The 26,219-nt window shown below is 48.0% G+C and overlaps 1 protein-coding gene across 4 annotated transcripts in view; it reads right to left on the bottom strand.

Moving 5' to 3' along the window:
* The window catches only part of LOC139263747 (cadherin-12-like), a 419,878-nt gene that overhangs the window by 293,308 nt on the left and 100,351 nt on the right, over nucleotides 1-26,219 (bottom strand). For all 4 annotated transcript variants that reach the window (XM_070879783.1, XM_070879782.1, XM_070879785.1 and 1 more), the window contains one exon: nucleotides 705-999. In XM_070879783.1, the coding sequence (XP_070735884.1) occupies nucleotides 705-999 (295 nt within the window). The remainder of the gene's footprint in view (nucleotides 1-704; nucleotides 1,000-26,219) is intronic.

Raw genomic sequence — 26,219 nt, 5'->3', positions numbered from 1 at the left:
CTAACCTGTCGAAGTCACCCTGCAGCCTCTTAGCATTCTCCTCACAGCTCACACCGCCACCCAGTTTAATGTCATCTTCCTCACAGCTCACACTGCCACCTAGCTTAGTGTCATCTGCAAACTTGGAAAAAATCCCTTATATAATGAGATGAGATGTTAAACTGAGGCCCCGTCTGCTCTCTCAGGTGGACGTAAAAGATCCCATGGCACTATTTCGAAGAAGAGCAGGGGAGTTATCCCGGTGTCCTGGGACCAATATTTATCCCTCAATCAACATTACAAAACCAGATTATCACATTGCTGTTTGTGGGAGCTTGCTGTGCGCAAATTGGCGGCTGCGTTTCCTAAATTACAACAGTGACTACACTTCAAAAGTACTTCATTGGCCGTAAAGCGCTTTGAGATGTCTGGTGGTCGTGAAAGGCGCTTTATAAATCCAAGTCTTTCTTTTTTTGAAACTAGTCCTGGTCATTTTTATCCCTCTCTGTGCTTTGGAGACCTTTACCAGGAAAGCAGCCAAGCAGAAAGAACAGTGAGGGATCGGGAGTCAAGACCTGTTGCTGGATCTTACACATTTTAACTTCCCTCATAGCTAAGCGATGGATGATTGCAGGCAATTTAAATGGAGAAGAGGAAAACAAAACATTAGTGAGTTGAGACAATATCTAATCCTGGTGCACATAAGCACGTTCCATTCTACTTACCAGCAGGAGACATTTCCGGGACGTGAGCAATATAAGGTCCATCCAGAAACTTTGGCTCATTGTCGTTAATGTCCTGAACCTTAATGATAAACTCCGATTCAGGCTCCACAGGTCTTCTGGTCTCTGTGTCTACAGCCTGTGCGCGTAGGACATAGTAAGACTTTTCTTCACGATCCAAACTCTTTATGGCATGAATGTCCCCCGTTATTTCATCGATGGTGAAAATCGAGCCCGCTCCTTGGCCTAAGAGAGTATACGTCACAGAACCATCTCCGTTGTCCAGGTCAGAGTGTAGCTAGGCCAACACATAGAAATCAAAGATTATCGAGAGGGAACTGGCAAAATCAAACGTAGACTCTGACTGACAAGTGCACCTTCCTGAAAAACATGCACGTTAACCGTTTAGACATTCTTAAATTGAAACACAAGGTGGATTTCATTGCCCATTGGCAATGATTGTGTGGCGATCGGCCGAATATCTTCTCTTTGCTTAAATAAAAACAGAAAAAGCTGGAAACACTCAGCAGGTCAGGCAGCATCTGTGGAGAGAGAAACAGGGTTAATGTTTCAGGTCGATGACCCTTTGTCAGAACTTGGACTAATCATCCAGAGGGCTGGACTAATAACCCGGAGAACGTGAGTTCAAATCCCAGCCCGGCCAGTTTGAGAACCAGTTGTGACGAAGGGTCATCGACCTGAAACGTTAACTCTGTTTCTCTCTCCACAGATGCTGCCTGACCTGTTGAGTGTTTCCAGCAATTTCGGAGTTTATTTCCGACTTCCAGCATCCACAGTGTTAATTTTATCTTCGCTTCTTCTATCTAAAATGAACAAGTTCTAAGATGAATTTCCATAATTGCTGTGTTCTACAACAAGCATCGCAAACTGTCATAACAATTAAAAGATATAACTAGCTCAACTTTGAATGAAAAAAAGTGATTCACAATATTACGATTTTACTATGTGGTGAAATGGACCATTTTCAAGTCTTGGTATTGCGTTGGAACAATATATTAGCGAGAATATGTACCTGACAACCTGCCTCACAATTCCCTGCATTTTAAAGCAACTGGTCCCTGCAGGATGTGGGAGCCATGTTGTCACTATAGCACCAAAGTCAAAGTCAGAGTTAGCCACAGTCTTTGTTCAATCCCAGAAGCAGAAATTTGATGGAATTTAAAACAGAAATTGCTTGAAATACTCAGGTGGTCTGGCAACACCTGTCCCTTGCTGAAGATTCTGCCACTCCCATTTCCACCTCTTCCAGACCCATCTTTTGTTTCTTTACTTGTCCCATTGCCATCTCCTTTTGCCTCACACCATCACCCCTTTGGTCTCTCTAATCTCTCCTGCCTTCCACCCGATCACAGACCTTCCCTTTTGTTTTTTCCTCCCGTACTCCTTCTTCCAGCCTGTGCACTTGCTTAAAACATCTCCAACTTTTTCTAATTCTGACGAAAGATCACTGACCCGAAACGTTAACTCTGTTTCTCTCTCCACAGATGCTGCCTGACCCGCTGAGTATTTCCAGCATTTTCTGTTTTTATTTCAGATTTCCAGCATCCACAGTATTTTGGTTTTGAGTTGATCAAATTATAACAGTATAATTAGGGTTAAGTAGAGCAAGACCAGCCATCAGAAAATCCAGTTCCAAAACCATGAGTTGACTGGGAGGTGAGATTTAAATGTGAAATTGTTTTTTTGTTTGCTTACAATATTCTGTTAACAGTCATCATTGTTTGAACTACATTGTGTATAAAAGTATGAGGGGCCTAGATAGAGTGGATAGGAAGGACCTAGTTCCCTCAGCAGAGAGTTCAACAACCAGGCATAGATTGAAAGTGATTGGTAGAAGCATTAGAGGGGAGTTTGGAACTTTTTTACCCAGAGGGCGGTGGGGGTCTGGAACTCACTGCCTGACAGAGTGGTAGAGGCAGAAACCCTCATCACATTTAAAACGTACTTGGATATGCACTTGAAGTGCCGTGACTTACAGGGCTACGGACCAAGAGCTGGAAAGTGAGATTCGGCTGGGTAGCTCTTTTTCGGGTTGGCACAGACAGGATGGGCTGAATAGCCTCCTTCTGTGCTATAAATGTCTATGATTCGATGAACATGCAGGCCAGATTTACCACACATTACCCTTGGGCCTGGGCCGAGTGCGTGGAGGAAGGTCTAGCTCGGACCTGCCCCACGTTCCATCCATTGTTTTAAATGGGAAGAAATGGGACGGTCTGCATTCAGAACGGATGCCTGATTTCCCTCCACGTGCTCTGTCCAGAAGAACCTTGGTGCCCAATTGCTATCATGGGAAGATCACTGGATTAACAAAACACAAAGGCCGAGAAATTCGGGGTGCAAACACGGCACAAACGACTTTTTGCCCTGGGCGCTGTGCCTCTGACAACTGCCGCTAAATTCCGCAGGAACTTTGCGACGGCGGTAACCCGTAGCGACTCACTCCTCTAGCGATGATGACGTCATCACCATGCGCAGCGCCCCGGACCCTAAAATTGGGTATCGCTCACTTGAAACTGCACTCCGCGATGCCAGCGACAGCTTCAGGGGACGTGAACCGGGCGGTCTGCCACTCGCGGGGTGTCTCAAGTCAAAGGGGAGGTGTGGGCCATTACGAAAACAAATTCCGCCAATTTTGCAGAGCGCCCCGTTGCTGCGATCGCTCAGCCTGGCACTCTGCTTGGCATGGCAGCCCCCACATCCGGTGCTCCAGGTAGGACCATTTCATCGCTGCAGGGTTTGCAGCTTGGGCCCTCCTCTTTAACGAAGGGGACGAGCCCCTCCTACGAGGCAGCGCTACGCGGCCCAGTGCGTAGCGTTGCGTGCTGCTCCCGACCCGTCCACCACGCTACCGCCCCAGAAAGGAAGAAGAGCACGTTATTTTGCGCTCCACTTCCTTTCGGTAACCCGAATTTAACGAGCGAGGCGGGACTTCGGCACCTGGTGCAGAATGTCCCATCGCCCGGATATCACCGTCACCAAACGGGGCATCGGAATTTTACCACCTAAAGCCTTCAATTACACGATAGCATACTAATGTATCAATGCTTGATGGGTTTGCATGAAATTATTTCTCTCAGATGAGACTAGGGAATTAATAATGGGGAACAGGGAAATGGCGGAGACTTTGAACAAATATTTTGTATCGGTCTTCACGGTTGGAGTGACGAAAAACATACCAATAGTGGATAAACAAGGTGTTATAGGGAGGGAGGAACTTCATACAATCACAATCACTAAAGAAGCAGTACTCCTTAAAATAATGGGACTAAAGGCGAACAAGTCCCCTGGACCTGATGGCTTCCATCCTAGGGTCATAAAAGAAGTGGCTGCAGAGATAGTGGATGGGCAAACAGTAACTCGTGGGGTACCGCAGGGATCGGTGCTGGGGCCTCAACTATTTACAATCTGTATTAATGACTTGGATGAAGGGATCACGTGTAATGTGGCCAAGTTTGCTGATGATACAAAGATGGGTGGGAAAGCAAATTGTGAGGTGGACACAAAAAATCTGCAAAAGGGATATAGACAGGCTAAGTGAGTGGGTAAAAATTTGCCAGATGGGGTATAATGTGGGAAAATGTGAGGTTATCCAATTTGGCAGAATAAAATAGAAATGCAAATTATAATTTAAATGGAGAAAAATTGCAAAGTGCTGCAGTACAGAGGGACCTGGGGGTCCTTGTGCATGAAACACGAAAGGGGGATAGAGTTTAAATGCAGAGAAATCCTGCTACAACGGTACAGGGTATTGGTGAGGTCACAACTGAAGTACTTCGTGCAATTTTGGTCTCCGTATTTAAGGAAGGATATACTTGCTTTGGAGGCTGTTTAGAGAAGGTTCACGAGGTTAATTCCGGATATGAGGGGGTTGATTTATGAAGATAGGTTGAGTAGGTTGGGCCTATACACATTGGAGTTCAGAAGAATGAGAGGTGATCTTAACGAAACATATAAGATAATGAGGAGGCTCAACAAGTTGGATGCAGAGGATATTTCCACTCATAGGGGAAACTAAAACTAGGGGGCATAGTCTCAGAATAAGGGTCTGCCCATTTAAAACTGAGATGAGGAGGAATTTCTTCTCTCTGAAGGTTGTAAATCTGTGGAATTATCTGTGAGAGCTGTGGAGGCTGGGTCATTGAATATATTTAAGGCGGAGATAGACAGATGTTTGAGCGATAAGGGAATAAAGGGTTATGGGGAGCGGGCAGGGAAGTGGAACTGAGTCCATGATCAGATCGGCCATGATCTTATTAAATGGCGGAGCAGGCTCAAGGAGCCAAATGGCCTACTCCTGATCCTATTTCTTATGTTCTTAATATAACAGGAAGTGATTTAATTTGCAAGATCCCATGTTATATTTTCAAAGCCGAAGAGGAAAACAATTGAAAAGGGAAAAGAAAGAGATTTCATCCTTCTAATATATGTTGCTTCTGACATCCAAGGTTTGGTAAGCAGCTTATTTGAAGAATTTTGCTTTGAAAGGTCGGTAGATATGTAAATGAAGGTTTGTAATAATGACCCATAGTTTGCAGCCCCTATAGATGCGTATGCACCCATAAGGACCATGCAAGTTCCGGGAATTCGCACCCAGCGCTTGCAGGAAAACCCAGAACTTGCGATAGTTCAGGAATCTTCTTGCATCACCGGGACAAGGGCCTCCGCGGGCAGAGAATTGAACTATTTGCCCAACTTCTGCCCATTGAGTGCCCATGAAATTCTTACATCTGGTTAAAAAGTGTTTAAAAAAAACATTAAAATATATTTTTTTGATCATTAAAAAAACCTGTACAGTAAGGTAAGATCATTCTTAGTCCCTTTAAAACATTTACAAAAAAATAAATGTTTGTTTTACTATTTAATTAAATAGCATTTTAAACATGTCATTTTAAAAAATTTATTTGATGTACGTGTACTTTTGGGATATTCCCATTCATGCTTATGGAATTTCCATGCTACGGAATCTCCATAAGCATGAATGGGGATCCTCTTCTTTGATTGGTTGGGCCTTCCCATGTGATCCCAGGATCGCTTGCGAACCACCTGTGTTCCCGAGATATGTGGGCCTCTACCCGCAGGTACCTGAGGGGGCCCAAGACGGCGAGTCTCCGAATCTCCCGGACCACCAGGTACGTGGGCACTTTATTTGTGGACCAGAGGCATTTCCCCGCGGAAGCCTCTGACTGCGATTTCAGGGCCAATGAAGGGCGCAATGACACCGTCACTGTTGTGACAACAGCCTGCAATTATCAGTTTAATTGCACACAGCACGTTCATGCTCCAACAAACAATGGGGGTAACTTTGCCTTGAGAAACTCGTGTAAAACACGTAATATCCACACAGACACGCGTTACACACCTCTCCTGATCTTTGTTTCCATTAAAGGCAGCAGAGACTGTTCCTGTTGGCGGAAAGGTCGAGAACCAGATGACTAAGATTTAAGGTGATTGGCAAAAGAACGAAAGGCAAGATGTGGAAATGCTTTTTTTTAAACGCAGCGAGTGGTTAGGATCTGGAATGCACGGCCTGAGAGGGTGGTGGAGGGAGATTCGATCGTGGCTTTCAAAAGGGAGTTGGATAAGTACGTGAAGGAAAAAGATTTTCAGGGCGGGGGGAGTAGGACTAGCTGAGGTGTTCTTGCAGAGAGCCGGCACGGGCTCGATGGGCTCAATGGCCTCCTGTTTGGTAACCATTCTATGATTCCATGATTCTAAACAAACAATTGTTAATTGTTCTCCGCTCTTCTGCTGTTGCAACTCTTATTTTACATTTCACTATATTATGAGTGTTTTTAGGCAGCTGCTCCTGGGATTTGATGGTCCCACCATTCCTCGACTATTGCGGAATAGCAAGTTTAGCATTGCACCTTCCACGAGGAATTGAATCACATAACAGTTCATAATCAGAAATAAAAAATTACTGTTCTTGTTCTCTAATTTAATCTTCCTAAGTGTCAGCTGTGGCTCAGTGGATAGCGCCCTCACCCTTGAGTCAGAAGGTTGTGCATTCAACTCCCACTCCAGGGACTTGAGCAGAAAAATCTAGGCTGACAGTCACAGTGCAGTGCTGAGGGAGGTGCCGTCTTTCGGATGAGATGTTAAGCCGAGATCCCGTCTGCCCTCTCAAGTGGATCTAAAAGATCCCACGGCACTATTTTGAAGAAAAGCAGGGGAGATATTCCCGGTGTCCTGGCCAATATTTATTCCTCAATCAACATAACAAAAATAGATGATCTGGTCGTTATTACATTGCTGTTTGTGGGAACTTGCTGTGCGCAAATTGTCTGCCTGGTTTATTACATTACAACAGTGGCTATGCTTCAAGACATATTTCATTGGCTGCAAAGAGCTTTGAGACGTTCGGTGGTCATGAAAGACTTACTTTCTTTCTTTCGAATTAATCCCTGGCAAAACAAAATCTCCCAGCACAGTTGTATTTCCTTCTTAACACTTTTCCCTGATTTGAGCATAACATTTCCTATTGATGTCTTCTGCCCAGCTTATCAACCTCCAACAGACATTATCAGGACTCCGAAAGAGGCTATCTATTGATGTAATAACATAATCCTCCATAACTACCACTTTATTTTTCTCATCAATCTTAACTTCCTTCCCATCCCAAGTAACCACTTGCTCCGAGGTGCCATGATATCGGTGGTGGTTTCTCTCCCTCCGTGCTGCCATCTTAGTCCTTGGACCCCCCAAGAGTATCTGGCACTGCCCAAATATGAGTCCTCCATCCATCCCAGTAGAATGTCACCCATTTCTCTTTCTCCATCTGAATAATATTGTCTTTAAATTATGGGTTGGCCACTGTAATGTATTTGCTTCATGGGTTCTTTGCTTAAGAATTCATAGCAACACATTGCTATTAAGAACTAGTTGGTTTATTAACACAGGTTTAACAATCACGCAACACATTACCAGTTCATCCACTCAGCTCACAACTGCATACCTCATCGTGGATGACCCAGACCCAACTGACTGGGGTTTTATTGAGTCTTGTGAACGTCATGTGACTGGCTAAGCCATGAACAATTCAACAGCTCTACAACTATTTTAAGTTAAAACCATATATCAAGTGCCCCCTTATTAAAGGGGACCGGGGGGGGGGGGGGGGAGGGTTGGCACTAAAACCGACACATGAAACAAATTAAACTTTTGATGGTAAACTTAATTCAAATTCAAGTTTGGTTGCCGGGGGTAATGATGCACTCCAATCCCTCCAGTGCCCACCTCTTGTGGAAGGCCACCGTGTACTCCATCTCCAGGGACACCCTGGCTCGGATGTAACTGCGGAAGAGAGGCAGGCAGTCAGGCTGAATGACCCCTTCGACCGCCCGCTGCCTGGACCGGCTGATGGTCCCATTGGCCGTGCCCAGGAGCAGGCCCGTGAGGAGGCCTTCCGACCTTCCCGCTCCCCTCTGCACAGGGTGCCCAAAGATCAGGAGTATGGGACTGAAGTGCAACCAGAATTTGAGGAGCAGCCCCTTCAAATATTGAAAGAGGGCTGCAACCTCGCACATTCAATAAAAACGTGGAACACGGACTCCTCCAGACTGCAGAAATTGCAGTCAGCCTGGGAGTCCGTGAAACAACTTAAGAACCGATTGCATGAGATGGCTCTGTGCAACACCCTCCAGGCCAAGTCCCCAATAAATAGAGGGAGGACTCCCACAACAGCTCTACAACTATTTTAGTTGTGCACTTTAATCAAGTGCCCCCTGGTTAAAGGCGGGGGGGGGTGGGGGGCACTAAAACCGACAAACTTAAACAAATTAAACTTTGGACATGGTTAATTTAAAATTTGGTTGCCGGTGGTCAACAGCTCTACAACTATTTTTGTAGAAAACAATCAAGTGCCCCCTGATTAAAGGGAAGGTCATACTCCAAAACCTTTTCAGGTGCCCTCTGTTTTTATTCCGGAGGGCACCAAAACACAAATTATACAAGTGCCCCCTGGCTAAAAGGGCCGGGGGTGGTGGAGGCACTAAAACCGACAAGCATAAACAAATTAAACTTTGGACGGTTCAAATTGAAATTTGGTTGCTGGGGGTGATGATGCACTCCAGTCCCTCCGGCGCCCACCTCTCCAGGGACACTCAACAGCTCTACAACTATACCTGTGAGCATACTCACAGGTGCATACATTATAGCCACCTTTCCAATGTGCGCTGCAAAATCTTCCCTCTCCCATATAGTACAGAAGGTCTCGAACTGCTATGCAAACTCAGTGACTTTCAGCTCAAACAAGTTTAACCGCATACCTTGTCCTGGATATTGATCTTGGAGGGAGTGCAGTGTAGATTTACTAGAATGATAGCTGGAAACCAGAAACCAGTATTGAGTGGAACCTATATGATGTGGAAATTTCTGGAAACCATCGAAGGAATTCCGAGGAGATTCCTTGGAAACAAGGATTGTATTCCCTGGAATTTAGGCGATTAAAGAATGATTTAATTGAAGTTTTCAAGATTTTAGGGGGAGTTGATAGAATAGATACAAAGGGCTCAATTTTGGCTCACCCCTTTTTTCAGCGCACTTACCGGAGATGCGCCACTTTTCTCCGTTAAGTGTGCTGAAAAAAAATGCTCCCCACTTTGGCCGCTGTCCGGCCTCTCCTCAGTCGTTGCGCAGCGTGGCCAGTCAAGTCGGAGGGGCGGAGCCAGCATTCCTGTGCTGAAAACAGTGCCGGGACGTCTGCACATGCGCATTGGAGTCAGGTCGCGATGTCCGCGTATGCGCAGTAGCGCCGAAATTTGTCAATCGGCCATTTTTAAAAGGAATCTTAGCTGCTTGTGTTTTGCTGTCCAGTGACTTTGCTTCCTGCAGCCGGTGTGTGCTCAGATGTTGGCAGTTCCTGCCCCTTTCCCTGGCCGAGTGGTCTCCCGATCATCCCGCCCCTATCCCTGGCTGAGTGGTCTCCCGGTCGTCCCGCCCCTATCCCTGGCCGAGTGGTCTCCCGGTCATCCCGCCCCTATCCCTGGCCGAGTGGTCTCCCAGTCGTCCCGCCCCTATCCCTGGATGAGTGGTCTCCCGGTCATCCCGCCCCTATTCCTGGCCGAGTGGTCTCCCGTTCGTACCGCCCCTATCCCTGGCTGAGTGGTCTCCCAGTCGTCCCGCCCCTATCCCTGGCTGAGTGGTCTCCCAGTCGTCCTGCCCCTATCCCTGGCTGAGTGGTCTCCCGTTCGTACTGCCCCTATCCCTGGCTGAGTGGTCTCCCGGTCGTCCCGCCCCTATCCCTGGCTGAGTGGTCTCCCGGTCGTCCCGCCCCTATCCCTGGCTGAGTGGTCTATCGGTCATCCTGCCCCTATCCCTGTCCGAGTGGTCTCCCGGTCGTCCCGCCCCTATCCCTGGCTGAGTGGTCTATCGGTCATCCTGCCCCTATCCCTGTCCGAGTGGTCTCCCGGTCATCCCGCCCCTATTCCTGGCTGAGTGGTCTCCCAGTCTTCCCGCCCTTCTCGCTGGCCGAGTGGTCTCCTGGTCGTCCCGCCCCTATCCCTGGCTGAGTGGTCTCCCGGTCGTCCTGCCCCTATCCCTGGCTGAGTGGTCTCCCGGTCGTCCCGCCCCTATCCCTGGCTGAGTGGTCTCCCAGTCGTCCCACCCCTATCCCTGGCTGAGTGGTCTATCGGTTGTCCTGCCCCTATCCCTGGCTGAGTGGTCTCCTGGTCATCCCGCCCCTATCCCTGGCTGAGTGGTCTCCCGGTCATCCTGCCCCTATCCCTGGCTGAGTGGTTTCCCGGTCATCCCGCCCCTATTCCTGGCTGAGTGGTCTCCCAGTCGTCCTGCCCCTATCCCTGGCTGAGTGGTCTCCCGGTCGTCCCGCCCCTATCCCTGGCTGAGTGGTCTATCGGTTGTCCCGCCCCTATCCCTGGCTGAGTGGTCTCCCAGTCGTCCCGCCCCTATCCCTGGCTGAGTGGTCTCCCGTTCGTACCGCCCCTATCCCTTACTGAGTGGTCTCCTGGTCGTCCCGCCCCTATCCCTGGCTGAGTGGTCTCCCGGTCGTCCCGCCCCTATCCCTGGCTGAGTGGTCTATCGGTCATCCTGCCCCTATCCCTGTCCGAGTGGTCTCCCGGTCATCCCGCCCCTATTCCTGGCTGAGTGGTCTCCCAGTCTTCCCGCCCTTCTCGCTGGCCGAGTGGTCTCCTGGTCGTCCCGCCCCTATCCCTGGCTGAGTGGTCTCCCGATCGTCCTGCCCCTATCCCTGGCTGAGTGGTCTATCGGTTGTCCTGCCCTTCTCGCTGGCCGAGTGGTCTCCTGGTCGTCCCGCCCCTATCCCTGGCTGAGTGGTCTCCCGGTCGTCCTGCCCCTATCCCTGGCTGAGTGGTCTCCCGGTCGTCCCGCCCCTATCCCTGGCTGAGTGGTCTCCCAGTCGTCCCACCCCTATCCCTGGCTGAGTGGTCTATCGGTTGTCCTGCCCCTATCCCTGGCTGAGTGGTCTCCTGGTCATCCCGCCCCTATCCCTGGCTGAGTGGTCTCCCGGTCATCCTGCCCCTATCCCTGGCTGAGTGGTTTCCCGGTCGTCCCGCCCCTATTCCTGGCTGAGTGGTCTCCCAGTCGTCCTGCCCCTATCCCTGGCTGAGTGGTCTCCCGGTCGTCCCGCCCCTATCCCTGGCTGAGTGGTCTATCGGTTGTCCCGCCCCTATCCCTGGCTGAGTGGTCTCCCAGTCGTCCTGCCCCTATCCCTGGCTGAGTGGTCTCCCGGTCGTCCCGCCCCTATCCCTGGCTGAGTGCTCTATCGGTTGTCCCGCCCCTATCCCTGGCTGAGTGGTCTCCCAGTCGTCCCGCCCCTATCCCTGGCTGAGTGGTCTCCTGTTCGTACCGCCCCTATCCCTGGCTGAGTGGTCTCCCGGTCGTCCCGCCCCTATCCCTGGCTGAGTGGTCTATCGGTCATCCTGCCCCTATCCCTGTCCGAGTGGTCTCCCGGTCATCCCGCCCCTATTCCTGGCTGAGTGGTCTCCCAGTCTTCCCGCCCTTCTCGCTGGCCGAGTGGTCTCCTGGTCGTCCCGCCCCTATCCCTGGCTGAGTGGTCTCCCGATCATCCTGCCCCTATCCCTGGCTGAGTGGTCTATCGGTTGTCCTGCCCTTCTCGCTGGCCGAGTGGTCTCCTGGTCGTCCCGCCCCTATCCCTGGCTGAGTGGTCTCCCGGTCGTCCTGCCCCTATCCCTGGCTGAGTGGTCTCCCGGTCGTCCCGCCCCTATCCCTGGCTGAGTGGTCTCCCAGTCGTCCCACCCCTATCCCTGGCTGAGTGGTCTATCGGTTGTCCTGCCCCTATCCCTGGCTGAGTGGTCTCCTGGTCATCCCGCCCCTATCCCTGGCTGATTGGTCTCCCGGTCATCCTGCCCCTATCCCTGGCTGAGTGGTTTCCCGGTCGTCCCGCCCCTATTCCTGGCTGAGTGGTCTCCCAGTCGTCCTGCCCCTATCCCTGGCTGAGTGGTCTCCCGGTCGTCCCGCCCCTATCCCTGGCTGAGTGGTCTATCGGTTGTCCCGCCCCTATCCCTGGCTGAGTGGTCTATCGGTTGTCCCGCCCCTATCCTTGGCTGAGTGGTCTCCCGGTCATTCTGCCCCTATCCCTGGCTGAGTGGTCTCCCGGTTGTCCCGCCCTTCTCGCTGGCCAAGTGGTCTTCCAGTTGGCCCGCCCCTATCCCTGGCCGAGTGGCTTCCCGCACCGGCCGGCCCGCTGCTGAAGTAGCTGCTTGTGTTTTGCCCTTGCTGCAGCCTGTTGCAGTCTGTCCGGTCAGTTTGCTTCCTGCAGCCTGTGTGCGCCTTCCCGGGCCAAGTTTTCAGATGAAGGTAGGACTTAGTTCTATTTTATATTTCTTCTCGAATGTTTATTACTTTTTGTGCTTTGTTAAGTGCTTTGTAAGACTTGGTGCAAGGTCCTCTCCACTTCTCTTCCCACCCTATCCCAGGCCGAATGGCCTCCAATGTACCTGCCTGCGCTGATTTCTTAACTCTCCGCAAGTGTTTTCTGAAGCGGCCACAAGTGCTGGCCTAAGTAGATTTGCAGTAACTATTAGCTGGCCGAAAAGGCCAAAACTGGCGTAGGTGGCTGGTAACGCCCCCTTTTGAGAAAAACTAAACTAAAAAAATCCTAACTAACTCATTTACACTAGCGCAAATTGAGTGTGGAAAATGGGTATTTTTAAGATACTCCAGAAAAATTATGTTGTTCCCAAAAAAGTAAAGCAACTCCTGGCCAAAACTGAGCCGAAGGAAACGATTACCACTGGTTGGGGAATCTAGGACATAGCCTAAAAATTAGAGCCAGATTTTCAGGAGTGAAGTTGGAAAACATTTCTATGCAAACGGCAATTGATGCTAGGTCAATTATTCATTTTAAATCTGAGATTGAGAGATTTTTGTTAACCAAAGGTATTCAGGGATATGGGGCAAAGGCGGATAAATGGAGTTAGGTTGCAGTTCGGCCATTCTCTCAATGAATGGTGGAACAAGCTCGAGGGGTTGAACGGCCTCCTCTTGTTCCTCTGTTGGTTTCCAGAAATGCCCACAGCCTACAGGTTCCGCCCAATGCTGGCTTCTGGTGTTCAACCTTAAAATGACTCAGCAACTACAGTAAATAACAAATAGCTTGTGTGGCGAGCTCCAATCCAGGCTATATTCTCTCTGTTCAATCTGTGGCTTTCTCATTCTGTTGGCTTGTGCAGTTCATTAATCTTCTTGCTTGTGCATTTCTTAATTAAATCGACTCGAGCAGAATTCCTCCTCCTACCAACATTGTCACAAACATTAACGAATCCCAAAACTCAGTTCCCCAAGTTTACTTAAGTACAAAGTCCGGCACAACCCGCGACACTTACCCAAGTGTGAAGAGCTGTCTAAATGTAAATTCTTTTTGTGGTGTAGGATTATCAGCCGTGTGTGCTGTAGACTTTCACCTACCATTAACTGGATCGAATCTGCCCCAAATTGTGCTCAATTAGGCACCCTAAAGCCATCAGACGCAAAGAAGCCTTTCACGACACCACCTCGCAGAGATCTAAACGTAGATTCCAAGGGTGAAGACACAGGGTTGGATTATTGGCTTGTTTCCTCCTCCGTTTTTGCCCTGGAGGGACAGCAATGGAGGCAGTCAGCTCTTCCGGGCGGGCGGCCAGCTTTTTCATGGCCGGTTTTGGCGGGTCGCGGAGCATTACCTCCCGGAAGAGGCGAGCCGGTGTGCAGCGCCCCTGGTTGCAGCACTGCCTCGATCTGCAGTGCTCCCTAGAGCGCCCCCTGCTGGGAACACCTGTGAAAGCGGCCGCAGTGAGGGAAGTAATGCCGACCTCAGGTTAAGTGTGAGTGTTTTTTTAATTTTATTTTATTTTGTTTGCGATTTAGGTTGCGGTGGCGTGTGTTATTTATTGGGAATGTTAGTGATTTTTTTCCTTTCTCCCCAGGCCTCTCTCAGAGCCCTCCGAGGCCGCCTGTTTAACTGGGGGACTTTCACTTGCTCAGCCGGCCTAGCGTCCTGAGAGAGCTGTGCAACACCGCCCTTAGCGCTCCGCCCCACACTCGGGGCCCCGCTGATGAATTTTGCTGATTGGCCCGAACTTTACCGATCACCATTACCACCCCGAAATAAGCAAAGCCGAAAATCCAGCTCTCTTCGAGTGCTCTAACCTACTGCCACACTCTGCCCATGCTGATAAGTGCTGATAGTTTTCTGTTTTGAGCAAGAACATATTGTCCTCAAATCATCTGTCATTGCTTCTCAACTTGCAGCAGACAAACTTTACTGTGTAGGCTATGACCTGGATTCTGACTACTTTAAATTAAGCCTTAGAACTCCCGGCTTACATATATCACCACACAAAACTGCTGAATCCTGAATGATCAGCCTATTTGGTAAACAAAATGCGCGCTTAGTTATTAATAATGATACCTGTTAGAAGTGTAATGACTCAAGAGTCTGGTTATTGTAAACTCACTCAGGTACAACCTGATCCATCTTTATTCCAGTCCGAGAGAGCCAGCGTGACAAAGACACCGAGCGTATATACAGGTGACCAAGCACACATGCCACATGCGTACAGTCCGATGACCTCTGACCGCGGCGCCCTCTGGTGTCTGGTGATGCCCAAGCATTAATACATAACAACATCCCCCTTTTAAAATCTGAACAACAGTCTTTTTACAAATCAAGATGGTCTGTGGATTTCCTCTCACGAGTTGATCGTCTCAGTTCAACTTTGGCTCTGGGCGAGCATTCAGAGTCCGTTGAGACTGAGGGCTGAATAGCCGATTTGATGGGAGTGGTCATGACGACACCAGAGACTGAAGGTTCAGAGTCAGTAATGTCAGCAAAGTCCTCTGATGAGTGAACAATGGTTGGTTGGTCACTGACTGCATCTTCCTCACTCGGTTCCACTTCATCCGTGTGCTGCAGTTTAACCTGGTCAAAGTGTTTCCTGCATGTTTGCCCATTCTTGAGCACGACAATAAACACTCTGTTACCCTCCTTGGCTGTAACAGTGCCGGCGATCCACTTTGGACCTTGACCACAGTTCAGTACTAAACCGGATCGTTGACCGAGATGTCACATAACACGGCAACACGATCATAACACCATTGCTGACTTTGACGTTTGTTTTCAACACGATCATTCCAATCAGGATGAAGGGAAAGCCTGGTCTTGAGATTTCTCTCCATCAGTAGTTCAGCAGGAGGAACCCCAGTAAGTGTATGAGGTCTTGACCTGTAACTGAGCAATATACATGTCAACCGTCTCTGCAGTGAGCCCTGAGTTACACGTTTCATACTTTTCTTGATCGTTTGAACGGCACGCACAGCTTGACCATTAGAAACAGGCTTGAATGGAGCTGATCTCACATGTTTGATGCCATTGAGTTTCATGAACTCCTGGAACTGAAGACTTGTGAAGCAAGATCTGTTGTCGCTCACAACAACGTCAGGAAAACCATGAGTAGTAAACATGATACAACAGCTCTCAATGGTAGCTGTAGACGTGTTGGATGACAATAACACACTCTATCCGCTTAGAATATGCATCTACTACGACAAAAAACATCTTTCCTAGGAACGGGCCCACAAAATCAATGTGGATCCTCGACCATGGTTTGGATGGCTACGACCAAAGACTCAGCGGAGATTCCGCTGGTACTTTACTTAGCTGCTTGCAAGTATTGCACTGATGCACGCGTGATTCCAGATCAGAATCAATTCCAGGCCACCATACATGAGACCTAGCAATGGACTTCATCATGACAATACCATGAGTGCTATAAAGTTCACGTACAAATTTTTCTCTACCTTTCTTGGGCATGATTACACGATTACCCCACAGTAAACCGTCTGACTGAATGGACAGCTCATTTTTGCAATGGTTGTAAGGTTTGGTCTCCTCACGCATCTCCATAGTTATTGCAGACCAATCACCACTGAGTACACACCGTTTCACAACCAATAATAGGGACCATGGCTGGTCCAGATTCTAACTTGTTGAGCAGTGACAGGAGTTCCTTCACTCTCAAAAGCATCCATTACTAACAGTAGATCTGCAGGTTGAGGCATCTCCATCTCAGTTGTGGGTAAGGGCAGACGACTCAGTGCATCGGCACAATTCTCAGTGTCAGGTCTATGACGGATAACGTAATCATAGGCAGACAATGTCAGCGTCCAACTTTAAATGCGGGACGATGTATTTGTATTAATGCCTTTGTTTTCCGCAAACAATGAAATGTGTGGCTTGTGATCCGTTTCTAGCTCAAAACGAAGACCAAACAGGTTCTGGTGAAATTTTTTTTTCCCTCATACACACAGGCCAAAGCTTCTTTCTCTACCATACTGTAAGCTCTTTCCGCTTTAGACAGACTTCTCGAAGCATACGCAACAGGTTGTAGCTTGCACGACTCATTTGCTTGTTGGAGTAACAGCCAACCCCATATGATGAAGCATCACAGGCCAATACAAGACGCTTACACGGATCATAATGAACAAGCAACTTGTTTGAACAGAGCAGATTCTTGGCTTTCTCAAAAGCTCTATCTTGAGACGCACCCCAGACTCAGTTGTCGCCTTTTCTTAGTAACACATGCAGTGGCTCTAGTAAGGTGCTCAATCTGGGTAAGAAATTACCAAAGTATTTGAGTAGCCCAAGGAACGAACGCAGCTCCGTCATATTCTGAGGCCTGGGTGCATTTTTGATGGCCTCGGTTTTCGAATCAGTGGGCCTGATGCCGTTAGCAGCAATCTTCCTCCCGAGGAATTCGACTTCAGGTGCCATGAATACACACTTTGAGCATTTTAGCCTGAGTCCCGCTTTGTCGAGGCACTGTAGGTCTTCTTCAAGATTGTTCAGATGTTCAGCAGTGTTGCAACCTGTGACCAGAATGTCATCTTGAAACATGACAGTTCGAGGAATGGACTACAGAAAACTCTCATTATTCCTCTGAAATATGGCTACAGCCGAACGAATCCCAAAAGGACACCTGTTCTAAATGAACAGTCCTTTATGGGTGTTGATGCAGGTGAGTTTCTTCGAAGTGTTGACAAGCTTCTGGGTCATATAGGCCGACGTCAGATCCAGTTTCATGAATGACTTTCCACCAGCTAGCATGGCGAACAGATCATCAGCCCTCGGTAATGGATACTGACCCTGTTTCGAAAAACGGTTAATCGTAACCTTGTAGTCTCCACAAATCCTGACAATGCCATCACTCTTCAACACAGGAACAATGGGACTAGCCCACTCATTAAACTCGACTGCTGATATGATCCCTTCATGCTGGAGTCTATCAAGCTCAATTTCAACCTTCTCCCACATCATGTACAGAACAGAACGACCTTTTTGATAGACAGGCCTTGCTTTCGAGTCCAGGTGAATCTGCACCTTGGTTCCCATAAAATTACCAATGCCCGGTTCAAACAAAGAAGGAAACTTTTTCAATACTTGAGCACACGAATTATCAACCACTGAGGACAACAACATCTTGACATCATTCCAGTTCAGCTTGATTTTCTCGAGCCAAATCCTGACGAACAGCGTTGGGCCATTACCTGGGACGATCCGTAATGGTAGCTCGCGAACCACACCGTCATATGACACCTCGATTGCTGCACTGCCGAGCACCGGTATGAGTTCCTTCGTGTAAGTACGCAACCTGGCATTGACTGGACTCAGCTTTGGTTTCGCAGCCTTAGTGTCCCACAGCTTGTGGAATGTCCTTTGGCTCATTATCGACTGGCTCGCACCCGTGTCCAGCTCCATTGATACAGGCACGCCATTCAGCTTCACATTAACGATTATCGGCTGGCTCTTGCTCAGGAACGAATGCAGTCTTCACTTACTCCTCAGATTGCGTATCCGGGCCATCACTGAACTGGTTCTCAACAACAATGTGGTGAGCTGCACCACGCTTGCTCCATTGTGGACACATCCTGAGAAGATGCACCACTTTCGAACATCCATTGCATGAGTATTGACTAAACCGACACTGATGATTGCCCCCACAATGCCATCAGGGTGAAATCTGGATTGAACCAGTTAGCCGGTTCTGAGCAGTGGCAGGTTTTGCGTAAGCAGCTCTGCCCGAAGACAGCGCTATCTTGTTTACAGTACTTGCCGTTGGAACTCCGACTCATCGATGATATCTGCCTCAGATTATCATCCGCGTCATGCATGCCTGGGCAGTCGCGATGGCCTTTTTCAAATCCAGCGTCTCTGCAGCCAACAGCTTCCTGAGGATCGCATCATGGCTGATGCCTATCACGAAGACATGTTCTTCCAGCATGTTCCCAAACTTACACGGCTCAGCAAGACGTCGCAGGTCGGCGACAAATCCCGACACGTCCTGGCCCTCAACACTAACATGCGTGTAGAAATGGTAACATGATATGATGATCCCCTCTTGTGGCTTCAGATGGTTACCCACCAACGTACACAATTCCTCGTACACTTTTTCCGCCGGACGTACAGTCGAGAGAAGATTCTTCATGAGGCCGTAAGTTTTAGAACTACAAACGGTGAGGAGAACTGCCCTGCGCTTAACTGCGTAGGCCTTTGCCTCCATGCAGTTGGCCACAAAATACTGGTCCAGGCGGTCGAAAAAATCCGCTCAAACCTCGTCCTCCACGATTCTCTCCAGGATTCCAACAGTGCCCATTGTACATGCAAAGGTTCTTAAATTACCTCGTCACCAATTGTAATGGCTCAAGAGTCTGGTTACTGTAAATTCACTGAGGTGCAACCTGATCCATCTTTATTCCAGCCCAAGAGTGCCAGCGTGACAAAGACACCCAGCTTATATACAGGTGACCAAGCACACATGCCACATGCGTACAGCCCGATGACCTCTGACCATGGCGCCCTCTGGTGTCTGGTGATCCCTAAGCATTAATACATAACAAGAAAAAAAAAAGAGTAAAATAAACTAATTCTGTTATTTTAATAACATTAATCAGATTGTGTTCTTGACAGTGGCAGCAAACAACAGCAACATATATTCACGAATGAAAGGCTGCCACGAATAAGTTAATAAAGCAGATCTGTATGTCCTGCAGAGATTTCCAAGTCTCACATTACAAGTTTTCTAACATTACTCCAGGGTACATTATAAATAGAATTCAAAATCTGGCTTCAAGTTTTCACCATAACGGTTTTTGAGTGTTTTCCATCTCTTTTTTTTTTAATCCATTGACAGGAATGTGAGCATCACTGGCAAGGCCAGCATTTATTGCCCATCCCTAATTGCCCTTGAGAAGAAGGTGGTCAGCCACCTTATACAACTGAGTGGCTCGCTAGGCCATTTTAGAGGGAAGTTGAGAGTCAATCACTTTGCTGTGGGTCTGAAGTCACATAGAGGCCAGACCACGTAAGGGCGGCAGATTTCCTTCCCTAAAGGACATTAGTGAACCCGATGGGTTTTTATGACAATCGGTAGTTTCATGGTCACCGTTATTGATATTAGTGCTGCCGTGGTGGGATTTGAAGTCAAGTCACCAGATCATTAGTCCAGGCCTCTGGATTACTCATCGTCATCATCATACTCATCGGAATTCAGAAGAATGAGAGATAACCTTATCGAAACGTATAAGATTATGAGGGGGCTTGACAAAATGGATACAGAGAGGATGTTTCCACTGATAGGGGAGACTAGAACTAGAGGGCATGATCTTAGAATAAGGGGCCGCCCATTTAGAACTGTGATGAGGAGAAATTTCTTCTCTGAGGGTTGTGAATCTGTGGAGAGCTCTGCAAGCTGGGACATTGAATAAATTTAAGATAGAAATAGACAGTTTCTTGAACGATAAGGGAATAAGGGGTTATGGGGAGCGGGCAGGGAAGTGGAACGGAGTCCATGATCAGATCAGCCATGATCTTATTGAATGGCGGAGCAGGCAGGAGGGGCCTTATGGCCTACTCCTACTCCTATTTCTTATTTTCTTGTGTTCTTATAGGTCGTCCCTCGAAATGAGGATGACTTGTTTCCACGCCAAAAAAAAGGATGAGTTGACTGGTGTTTCGAATGAAGAACTTGAACTACATCCTGAAGGGTGGAAGTTGCCTGTGCGTGGATTTTTTTAACATGTGGTGGCCGCTGCACACCAGCCACCACACGGGCTTGACAGAGACTAGGTCTTGGTCCAGTGGCAAGGATTAACTATGACAATTGGAGACCTGCTCTGCTGCACAGGCCTAGTGCACACACACATATCGGTGAGGGCTGGCCAGTGCTGTCGTTGGGCCCCTGACCCCGAACTCACGCCTCCCCTGGGCCCCGATCACGTCCCTCCAAAGTCTCTCGCCGCTCCTTCGCCCGATCTCGCCGCTCCTGCTGTATCTGCCTATGCTGCCATCACCGACCTGGACCTTGCTGACGTCACTCTTTGCTGCCGTCGCTCTCCTGCACCAGCTCACGCTGTACCTTGGAGTGGCCTCCATGCCGCTCCTGGGCCGCTGCTCGCCGCTCCTTTTATGGCCCCAACCTGCCGCTGATGTTCTCTCGCTAGTCCAGTAACATAACCACTATGCTACCATAGTCTAGACTGTGAGAAGGGCAATAATGGCCCCAAAATTTCCTGGATCACACCTACGCAGATGTTACACCCAAATTTACGCCCTTTTTTTTGTGCCGTTTTTGCAGGCGGGTAATTTCCTGCGGCGCTCATAAGCCTTCGGCGGAAGGTAAAGACCGGTGTAAAAACAAGTGCAAATACAGCGTCACCAATTGGGGGAATGGTGAGTGGGTTGCTGTCATCAGCCCTGGTGCCTCACCCTCACAGCCTCTCACCTCTGCTGCTCCTCTTCCTCTTCAATTATTATGTAGAACAGGGGGTATGCCCGTTGGGAAGGAATTCCAAGTGCTTAGTCTGGCTGAAGGTGTGGGATGTGAGGGGTTGTTGTGATCAGAAACATTCTGGTGCACTGTAACTCGCAGCAAGAAATCAGGGGGGGAAAATTGCAGTCGGAGGCTTCCATCGGACGAACGGAAAAAAAAATCTGCGAAAATAGCTGGTGGTCCCGGAGGAACGTAGGATTCCGGTCGGAGGCCTCCATTCGCTGCGCAGCGTACGGGGATCTAACTTCTACATAAGTAAACATATCCTGGGATCACGTGGGCCTGGAACACCAATCACTAGGTAGTATTCTCATTGATAATAATGGGAGATCCGTTTGTACGAGCTCCCATTACTATCAATGAGAAAACCCCCCTAAAACACTGAAACACAAGACACTAAATTAATAAAACATCTCACAGATTTAAAATTAATTGAAATTGAATGTAATTAAATGTTTTAAAAAATATATATATTGGGGAATTTTTTTTTTTAAATGTGTTTTAATAGAGTTAAAAATAAACTGATCTTAATGGACAGGGTTTTTAATATAAAAATGAGTGATTAAATGTAATTTTTTTATGTTTTAAAACTCTTAAGCTGGTAAAAGTAGGCTACAGGCCTGCTCTTGCCAGGCTTAAGATTTTGGAGGACATTCACTGGGCAAGAATTGGGAAAATAGCCCAATCTCTGCCCGCGGATGTCTTTCTCCCAGGGATGCGTAGAATCTTCCAAAATAAATTCTGACAGATTGGAAAAGTCGGTTCTCGGCGTGTGAACTTTTCCTGCTTTTGCAAAGCCTTGCCGCCTGCACCTAGCAATGCGGCGATTTTCCATACCGATGCTGCTGAAATAGATTGCAAAGGATAGTATGCAGGTACAGCAAGTGATCAGGAAGGCCAATGGTATCTTGACCTTTATTGCAAAGGGGATGGAGTATAAAAGCAGGGAAGTCTTGCTACAGCTATACAAGGTGTTGGTGAAGCCACACCTGGAATATTGCGTGCCGTTTTTGTTTCCATATTTACGAAAGGATATACTTGTTTTGGAGGCAGTTCAGAGAAGGTTCACTCGGTTGATTCCGGGGATGAGGGGGTTGACTTATGAGGAAAGGTTGAGTCGGTTGGGCCTCTACTCATTGGAATTCAGAAGAATGAAGTGATCTTATCAAAACGTATAAGATTATGAGGGGGCTTGACAAGGTGGATGCAGAGAGGATGCTTCCACTGATGGGGGAGACTAGAACTAGAGGGCATGATTTTAGAATAAGAGGCCACCCATTTAAAACAGAGATGAGGAGGAATTTCTTCTCTCAGAGGGTTGTAAATCTGTGGAATTTGCTGCCGTAGAGAGCTGTGGAAGATATTGAATACATTTAAGACAGAAATAGACAGTTTCTTAAACGATAAGGGAATAAGGGGTTATGGGGAGCGGACGGGAAAGTGGACCTGAGTCCATGATCAGATCAGTCAGGATCTTATTGAATGGAGGAGCAGGCTCGAGGGGCCGTATGGCCTATTCCTATTCCTATTTCTTATGCTCTTATGTTCTATTGAAGTTAAGATGACAGAGCGATCTGTCAATGGTGAGAGTGGCTGCTCCAAGGAGGTGACAATGGATAGTGAGTTTATTCCAAACCCTTCCAACCTTCTTAAAGCTGAAAAGTGTATTCCAAATGCTGAAGGCTCCAGCTTCTAACATTGGAAAGTGAACAGCTGTGAAATGGTAGTTTTTATACCACTTTTGCAGCCGTCACCTATTCAGCGGAATGGAGAGTCATTGAAAACCCGACCTGCTTACCTGACGTGATCCCCAAGCGCTGTGACACTCTTCAAAAAACTGGAAAACTGGTAAGTGCATGGTAAAATTCTGTTTAACTAACTTTTAACCAGTTCTAAACTATATCAATTGGCTTATCTGTCGCTTGGCGCCAAGTCTGTAAAGCACAGACAGACCCGCCACTTGGGAAACTGACTCAGAGGCGGGTTAACAGCGGGATCCTGACCCGCTGTCAATTTTGTATATTTTGACAGAGCACACGCCTCAAAACGTGACCCTGAGCACCGGCAATATTCCGGCCTTATTTTCCAGGAACTATGTGGCCTCCTTATTCTTGCTACAAAAGTTTACCACCTCAGACTTTAGTGATATTGAATTCATGCGTGGGGCGAATTTTCCGTTCCTCTCCGCACTGTTTTTCGCCCCGGAGCGGCAGCAATGAGGTGTTCTGGCCTTGCACTTGGCCTCCAGTGCCCCGCGGTGATCCTCCTATCCGGTTTTATGGCGGCGTGGAGCAGCGCTTCCCGCAGCGAGTTTTGACCCTTGCCCGACCCCTACGCCCCAAAACGTGCCCCGCAGTGAACACCTGGGAAATCAGGTGGTCCAATGATACCGATAGCGGAGAGGTAAGTAATGGATTCTCCAAAGCAAACGTGATTGTTTTTTTCTTTAATTTTTTTTGCGATTTGCATTGTGGTGGCGTGGGCTATCTTTTGGGAATATAAAAACATAAGAAATAGGAGCAGGAGTAGGCCATACTGCCCCCTGAGCCTTCTCCACCATTTAATACGATCATGGCTGATCTGATCATGGACTCAGGTCCACTTCCCAGCCTGCTCCCCATAACCCCTCATTCCCTTATCAGTTAAGAAATGTTTTGGCTTTTTTAAACGTTTCCCTCCCCCTCCCCCCGCCAGACGAGCGCTCCTGGCCCGGCTCTTTAGTTTGGGAGTTTCCCATGCTAGCGCCCAAGAGAGGTGTAAAACGCCTCCCTTAGCGCTGCGCACCCTGGCTCAGGGCCCAGCTGCCCAATGTTACTTACAAACAATGAGGCGCAAACTGTTTCCGGGCGCGAACTTCACCGCCCCCAAAAACATCAAAGCCGAAAATCCAGCCCTAGGGAATCTTCCTGCAGTATATCCCACATCCGGGGTAAAAAAAAAACAACTGGAGATCTGTGGCCAATGATCTGCCTATGCTGTTCTATTGACAGCGGTCAGGAGATGCTTGACAAATCGAAGCGACTAGCCCTTTGATTTGCCTCCTCCTCTCGCTGAGCTTTCGAACTCACAATAATCAAATCTCCTGAACACAAACTTGCATCACACAGCAGTGCCATGCTGCACCACTCAACCTTTGATTGAGTGCATAACGGTTGCCGTGATTTGATTCAGAACACTGATAGTGAGGATAACATCCTTCATGACAGTCAGAAGTGAATGGTGAATTCTCATTCGATTTATTTGTTGAATTCTCTTTTTTTTTTCCAGTGGGGTGTGGGTGAGCAGAAGGTATTAATAACTTCTGCTTTCCTGACTGAGGATTTTTCCTTCAATTATGGTTCAGCTATACATAATTAATCGCAATCATGTACCAACAGACTCCAAAATGAATTCTACTCTCAACATCCTAAAATGCAACAATAAAAAGGTACCGGGGACATTAACTTTCCAGAGATGCATTCTGTTGCCGATATACCATTGGATCTGGCACTGGGTTTGATAAATTTTTCTCTAATCTTTAATGTGCACATTAATGCTTTTCCAGAGTACAAGACTCATGATATATATCTGCCACATGCACCATGGGCTTTGAATTATTTAGCAATACTTTGGGCGAGGACTGACACTGGTTGCTCGAGTAATTGCTTTTGAATAGGTGCGCATTATTATACTGATAAAACTGCAGTCTCTAAAATTGATTGCACATTTACTGGGGTTGTTCTACCAGAAGGCAAATGTAAAACCCAAGAAATCTGAAAATTTATTATCCCGAGTTGGTGAATTACAACATGAATGAAACGGTGCATTTTAAATGTTTCGTCGGTGCTTTGAGTTTGCAGAGTTAAGTCGCACATTACTTAACAAACACTGGTAAAAGAAAGTCAGAGTGGAATGCTAAAACCTTGACTCACAGTAAGGATTATCTAGAGTTGTAGCATCTTGCAGAAAGCAAGCGCAGGCAGCGGAAGGAGCGTGCGGCAAACCAGTCCCACCCATCCCTTCCCTCAATGACTATCTGTCCCACCTGTGACAGAGACTGTGGACTCGGTATTGGACTGTTCAGTCACCCAAGAACTAATTTTAAGAGTGGAAGCAAGTCTTCCTTGATTCCGAGGGACCTATGATCATGATATCTAGAGTTATTGGCCCAGAAATTGCGGTCGGAGGCTTCCCGCGGGCGGATGCCACCGACCCAAATTGTTTTTGCGAAAGTACCTGGTGGTCCCGAAGGAATGTAGACTTGTGCTCCCATGCCTAGCTGCACAGCCAGATGTCCACATATCCCGGGAGCGTAAGCAGAGCCTGGGATCACATGTGCCGGACCAATGGCGTCTCCCCATTCACAGCAATGGTGAGTTCCATTTGTATGGAGATCACCATTTCTGTGAATGGGGATACCCCCAAAAACACACAGACATTTTAAATAAATAAGAAAAACACTTCACATATTAAAATTAATTGAAATTGAATTAAATGTTTTAGACAAAAAAATTAAATTTAAAAAAAGTTTTAAATATGTTTTGATAGGAGTAAAAATAAACTTGCCTTAATAGACAGGGTTTTAAATATAAAAATTGATAATATTTTTATTTTCTATATTTTTAAAACCCTTACTCTGGTAAAAACAGGTCTTATGGTTGCTTTTACCAGCCGTAAGTGTTTGAAGGACATTGGCTGGGCAGGAGTTCGGCAAATCGCTCAAATCTCCACCCGCGGAAGGCCCTTCTCCCGGGGATGCGTTGGAACTGTCAAAAGACATTTTGACAGATCGCAAGTGCTGGTTTTTGGTGCATGCACTTCGAGTAGCGAGAACCCGCCCTTGCGGGCCCTTACCGGGTGAGTGCACAGATCGCACGCACCCAGAGGGGCCACAATTTCATGGCTAACGATACTCCCATTTTGGGCTGGACTTTAACGTTTGAGCAGCCGGCCATCAGAGGGCGCCACCCAGCACCGGCAGCAATGAGGCCGCCGTGATTTTGAGGGCTGAAGCAGCTCACCGTTTATAGGCCTCAAATAGCTGGAGTCAGCTGCAGTGAGGTCCTAGGAGCAGTGGGTGAGGGAGGGGGAACACACGGGTCTTGTAGTGGGGTGGGGTGGGAGCCCGGGCTGGCAACAACCCCCCAGTATTATCGTGAGGCTCAGAGGTACGCTCCTGATCGCCTATGGCTCCGCAAAATGATTAAAACTTGCC

Source organism: Pristiophorus japonicus, chromosome 5, assembly GCF_044704955.1.
Source record: "Pristiophorus japonicus isolate sPriJap1 chromosome 5, sPriJap1.hap1, whole genome shotgun sequence".
Taxonomy (NCBI): domain Eukaryota; kingdom Metazoa; phylum Chordata; class Chondrichthyes; family Pristiophoridae; genus Pristiophorus; species Pristiophorus japonicus.
This window is presented reverse-complemented; position numbering and strand designations above follow the sequence as displayed.